This window comes from Priapulus caudatus, unplaced genomic scaffold, assembly GCF_000485595.1.
Source record: "Priapulus caudatus unplaced genomic scaffold, Priapulus_caudatus-5.0.1 Scaffold390, whole genome shotgun sequence".
NCBI lineage: Eukaryota > Metazoa > Priapulida > Priapulimorpha > Priapulimorphida > Priapulidae > Priapulus > Priapulus caudatus.
The window spans coordinates 156,294-161,894 of NW_014577451.1; the positions used below are offsets into that span (position 1 = coordinate 156,294).

At 44.3% G+C, this 5,601-nt stretch overlaps 1 protein-coding gene across 1 annotated transcript in view; it reads right to left on the bottom strand.

Annotated features, from left to right (window-relative positions):
* The window catches only part of LOC106809844 (EH domain-containing protein 3-like), an 11,858-nt gene that overhangs the window by 3,602 nt on the left and 2,655 nt on the right, over positions 1-5,601 (bottom strand). Inside the window, 3 exon segments of the mRNA XM_014813072.1 lie at positions 1,260-1,356; positions 1,359-1,391; positions 2,657-2,770. Of these exon segments, the coding sequence (XP_014668558.1) occupies positions 1,260-1,356; positions 1,359-1,391; positions 2,657-2,770 (244 nt within the window).

Sequence of the window (5,601 nt, forward strand, 5' to 3'; positions counted from 1 at the left end):
TCGTTATAAAGGATAAGTTTGACTGATAGTAGCGATGATATCTCTGACTTCTCATCACTTTTCAAGTTTTACATTTATTTCAATATTTTTTTTTTTCCGATGAAATCGATTATGCGATGTTGATAACCAGCGCTTGGTTCGAGCCACTGTTCAACGATGATCGAGTATAATCGCTGATACGTGACATCACTAGTGATACTGATATATATAAGATTATACACTTAGTGACAAATAGATTTAAGTTATTCAACTCCAGTATTATATATTAAACATATATAATAAATGTGGCTACACAAGCTGCCAAAAACTGCAGTACATACACCCAACCCACAATCCGAAAACGCCCAACCCCTAACTCATATACGCAAAATCACCACACTGCATCAGTAGTAGCATGAATAGAGGAAGTGAAAAAGCATCATCTTAAATACAGCCACAAACATAAAGACAACATCAGTAGTAGCAGCTGCATAAAATGCCAACAGTATTATCACTATTTCAGCGACAGCAACACAAAGTCGATGCATTTGCGAAGTTAGCACGCAAGCACCGTTACACACTAAAAATTGATGACTCATCATTGCATTTTCATCCGCAAACTCGCGGACACGAGCAGTCTCACCGAAAAACAACGATGCATTACTCACTCTGCCCTGTAACAAATTCACGACAAGAGTATCATCTGTTAAAAAAAAAAACCGAGGCATTACGCGCTGATTCGTCGCGCACGCTCGCTGGTATCGCTGACGCGACAACGCTAGTTAAGCCGATTTCCGAACTCGCCACTGATAAAGAATAGAACATGTTCTAATTCTCACTAGGTTGCTATCGGCCTTGTTTGAGGCTAAACTTTACGTTTACACTGCCGACTTTCGGTTGATTAACTAAAAAGCTGATGACTCGTACAATTTTCAACAGAAACAATGACAGTGCAAACCCAGCTTACGCTACGCAGACGACAACGATGATCGGCGACCGGCTAATTACCGCGCTTTCCGCAAGTGAAAAGGAGGCATTTACTGCAATTTCGTGCGCCAATTAACGTTTTAACGTTACACTCGCCGACTAACGCTACGACACGACGCGATTCAAAAACACCGCAATATCGTCCGCGTAAACCTCATTACACCGCGACTAATGCGAACCGAGACGACGCTTGACGACGTAATTAATTGACCGGCTTTCCGAACTCGTTCACGTCTGTTGTCCTCGCTTCCGGCACGATCGCCCATCAGCTGCGCGAGTCGTCGACGGCGAGCATCGATCGACGGCCTCCAGCAGCCGTGGGCGTCAGCGCGCTGAAAACTTCGTGAAGATCCTTGATCCTTGAGCTTGCTCCTGCATGCCGATGCAGGGTCCGCGGAGTCTCCGGCGAGATCTTGATGCTCCCTCTGCCACCTGTGGACCAGCAGCGTCGGCAGGAGCGTGAGCCCAAGGAGCTATATATATCGCCCAGCCGGTGCGAGACGAAAGCGATCGCCGTGGCAAACTATCCTGTTACTTGTTACATACCGAGCGTTCCTCGTGGCAGTACCAGAGGACTCCCCGACTTACGGAACCACTTCGATGTACGAACTTTCGATTGATCGAGAACCAATTTGCCCTGAAGTCTAATTAGTGTATAATTGTCTATATTGAATGTGAATAACAAAAAAACACAATCGCCCCCTTGATTCTGGACTTCGCCAACTTCCTGTGTTCACGCTAAGATATTGTTTAACCACTACTGTACACTTCTAGCGTTACTCAATGTTCACCACGTACATATACTAGCACTACATGCTACAATACTGGTATACGAACGTGACATATGTTCGACTTATGAACGACGCTCGACCGAACCTGTCGTTAGTCGGGAGGCTTTGTACCTCATTTCTAAGCAACGTTGCCGCAAGATTCTGCGTAAATTAGCAGGGTGCTATTAGGGTTAGGAAAACTAAGAATTTCTCGTATTTAGCAGGCTGAATGCAGGTAAAGAAAAAACGGAAGCATTACCTCATATTTAGCCAGCCACCCCGGTGAACGAGGGTAAAGAATAACGAGAATTATCTTGTAATTAGCCAGGCTAAGCGAGGTTAGAAAAACCGAGAAGTCTTCGTACTTAACAGTAAAACGTGTTAACTTGAACACCCAATGTGCGGTTAAGAAAAAGCGTGCTCTTTCCTGATTGGCACGGTAGGCTTTTCCGAAGAGCGCTTGTTCGCTTCGGATGACCGCGTATGGAGCCTGTTCTGAGACGTTGCATTGTGATCACTCTCGAACACTCGTTTAAACGGTTACAAATAAGTTAACACCAATTAACACAACTGTCCTATACCACAATGTACCAATGAAAACGTGGATGAGAGCGTGGAAAGGGAGGGACAGGGGGAAGGAGGTGGAGAGAAAGGGAAGAAAGTGTGGGGAGCGGAGCGGAGGGAAGGAGTGTGTAGGAAGGGAGGTCGAGGAGAGTGGGTCTCTCAGGCGAGGAAGCGAGAAGCTGGAAAGAGAGAAAGCGAGAAAAGGGATAGAAACAGAGCAGAGAGAGAGGGAGAGAGAGCGAGAAAAAAAAGGGGGGGGGGAGATTTCTTGGTTGAATTGCAAGCCACAACATACTACCAACACAAATAGGAAAGTATGCATTTACAAATACAGGGTTTGAAATTAAAGGCCAGACACTAACCTGTGCATAGATCTCAGGTAAGGCTTTTATTAGCTCTTTTTTCTTGTTGTCCTTTCCAAACATGGACGGCATCTGAGCCTTCAGTTCACTGATTATGTATGCGTGTACCTGTAATAATACATATAACAGCCTAAAGTAAATATTCAACAAAATAATATACAAAGATTCAAAGATTCAAATATGCAAAGATTTACAGTCAAAATCTGTACGTAAAGAGGCACTCAAAGGAAATCTCAAAATTTCACTTTATAAATTTCACATTTACCAGCTGTAACAACACATATAACAAGCCTAAAGTAAATATTCAAATATGTACAGTCAAATTTGTACGCAAGAGGCACTCAAAGGAAACCACAATAATTTCACTTTATAAATTTAGCTATATGTGTTCTTAGTTGATGTCACGATCATCGATTATACTCGATCATCGGTTGAAACAGGTGGCTCGAACAAGCGCTTGGTTATCAAAATCCATTAAATCGATTTTCAGTCGAAAAAAGAAAAAAAAATCGAAATAAATGTTAAAACTTGGAAAGTGAATGAGATCAGAGACTATCATATTGCTATTTTAGTTCGGGAATCACCGACATTCGCCCGTAGTTACTTCCTGTTGAGGGGCCTTAAAGCGCTAGACACACTAGGCCGATTTTATACGCTGGCATAAACAAGCACATACTGACACCACGTGCGATGCACACGACGTTACGCACACGCACGGCATTCAACACCCCGGAGTAACGATTGCTAACCTCGCCATATCATCGGTTACTTGGGTCCAACGATGTCGTTACGAAATTAAATCGATTGACAACACAGACTTGTTCTACAGCGCGAGGTTGTCACTACTGAACTTGTAAACTAAAGATATTAGCCAAAGTGTTGCTTATAAATATGTAGGCCTCCATTTTATATAGTGGTGCTTACTAACACAGGTTGCAGGTGTTAAAATCTAAAATAATGTACGATGTCTTTTTAATTTCAAACAACATTCTTTCAGAGAATGCAAGCCGGTCACTCACCAGGCTGCAACATTGTACCTAACATTTAGCCTAATGAGGAGATGTGTTTCAAAAACTGTTATTAATTATAGAAAGGCACCTTATCGTAATCATAATTGCTTAGGTTTTTACATGCAGTTTTGTCAACTCATTAATTAAACTTAAATTGACTACTTTTTTTAAGTAAAAACGTCTTTTATCAAATTTGTTAACTTCTCCGGGTTTTTTTAAAAACAGATGATACTCTTGTCGTGATTTTGTTACAGGCAGAGCTGCGCAGTTAACGTGCATCATTGTTTTTCGGTGAGAATGCTCTGTCGCGAGTTTGCGGATGAAATGCAATGATGAGTCATCAATTTTTAGTGTGTACGGTGCTTGCGTGCTAACTTCAGCAATGCATCGCCTAATTTTAGCGATGACTTTGTGTTGCTGTGTACATAGTGATAATACTGTGGCATTACATGGTGGCATTTGCAGGCGATGGTAGGCGGCTTAGTCCGTCTGCTAGTTGATTTTCACGACCTGGTCTGTAGACGATCCTCAGGTTGTAACCTTGCAGTTTAACCATCAGGCGTTGCAATCTTGGAGGTGCGGCTGCTAGTGGCTTGTCGAGGATCATCACTAGCGGCTTATGATCGGTAATGGCTGTGAACATGCGTCCATATAGGTACATATGCCATATATGGAATCTCTGGACTCCAAAGACTACTGCCAGAAGTTCTCGTTCGATGCAGGCATACCGTTGCTCTGTTGGCGTCAGGCTCTTGCTTGCGAAGGCTATAGGCTTCAGCTTGTCGTCACCCGATGGCTGCAGTAGGGCTGCTCCAAGACCACGTAAGCTCGCGTCACACTGAACGTAGGTTTCCTTCTTCGTGAAGAATCGCAACAGCGAGTTATCAGAGACAGTGTTCTTAAGGTTCTCGAACACTTTCTGGTGGTGAGCTTCCCAAATGAAATCTACGTCTTGGCGGAGGAGATCTCGTAATGCAGCGGACTTGGTGCTGTAGTCTTCGATGAAGCAAGATAAGTAGGTCATAAGGCCAAGAAACTGGTGTAGCTCGGTCTTGTTGACGGGCTCAGGCATGGCTCTCAGATCGGCGACTTTCTTGGGGTCAGGTTTCATGCCTTGATCGGTGTAGACGTTTCCGAAGAATTCAATGCTAGACTGCTTGATGGAGCATTTCGGCGAGTTGAAGACGAGACCGTTAGCTCCGGCGACTTCCATCAAGTTGAGCAGGTTTGTGTCATGCTCGGCATCGTTGTCTCCATATACGATGATGTCGTCTGATATTCCACAGACTCCTGGGCAACGTTCGATGATTCGATCCATTTCAAGCTGGAATATGTCTTGGCTGACAGAGAGGCCAAAGGGAAGGCGACAGAAACAGTATTGACCAAAAGGCGTTTGGAAGGTTGTGAGTTCCTGGCTTTCTCTATGCAGCTTGACGGCCCAATAACCGGATTTAGTGTCGAGCTTTGAGAAGACCCGTGCAGTTGCGAGTTTGTGGTTTATGTCGTCAGTCGTTGGTGTGACATGACGAGGCCTGATGAGAGCTCGGTTAAGGTGCCTTGGATCTAGGCATATCCTGATGCTACCGTCTTTCTTGGTAACATACCATACGTGATGGAGCTAAGTTGCTAACCCATCCATTCGGTCGGTTCCTCGATTCGGCGTATGACACCTTGTTCGACCATCTCATCCAGTTTGGCCTTAATCTTCTCCTTTCAAGAGAGCAATTGGGTACGTCTCGGTGGATCGACACTAGGCGGCGTGTTTGGATCAACAGCGAGCTTGTGTATGGACTTAAACTCACCAATTCGATCAAAACGGTTGGGGTACCGTTCCTTGAGGTCATCGATGGATTTGATGACTGGCTTACTTGTGACTGTAGGCTGTCTATGCGCTGGAGTTTTCGCTTGCTCTACGGCACAGTGCAGTGT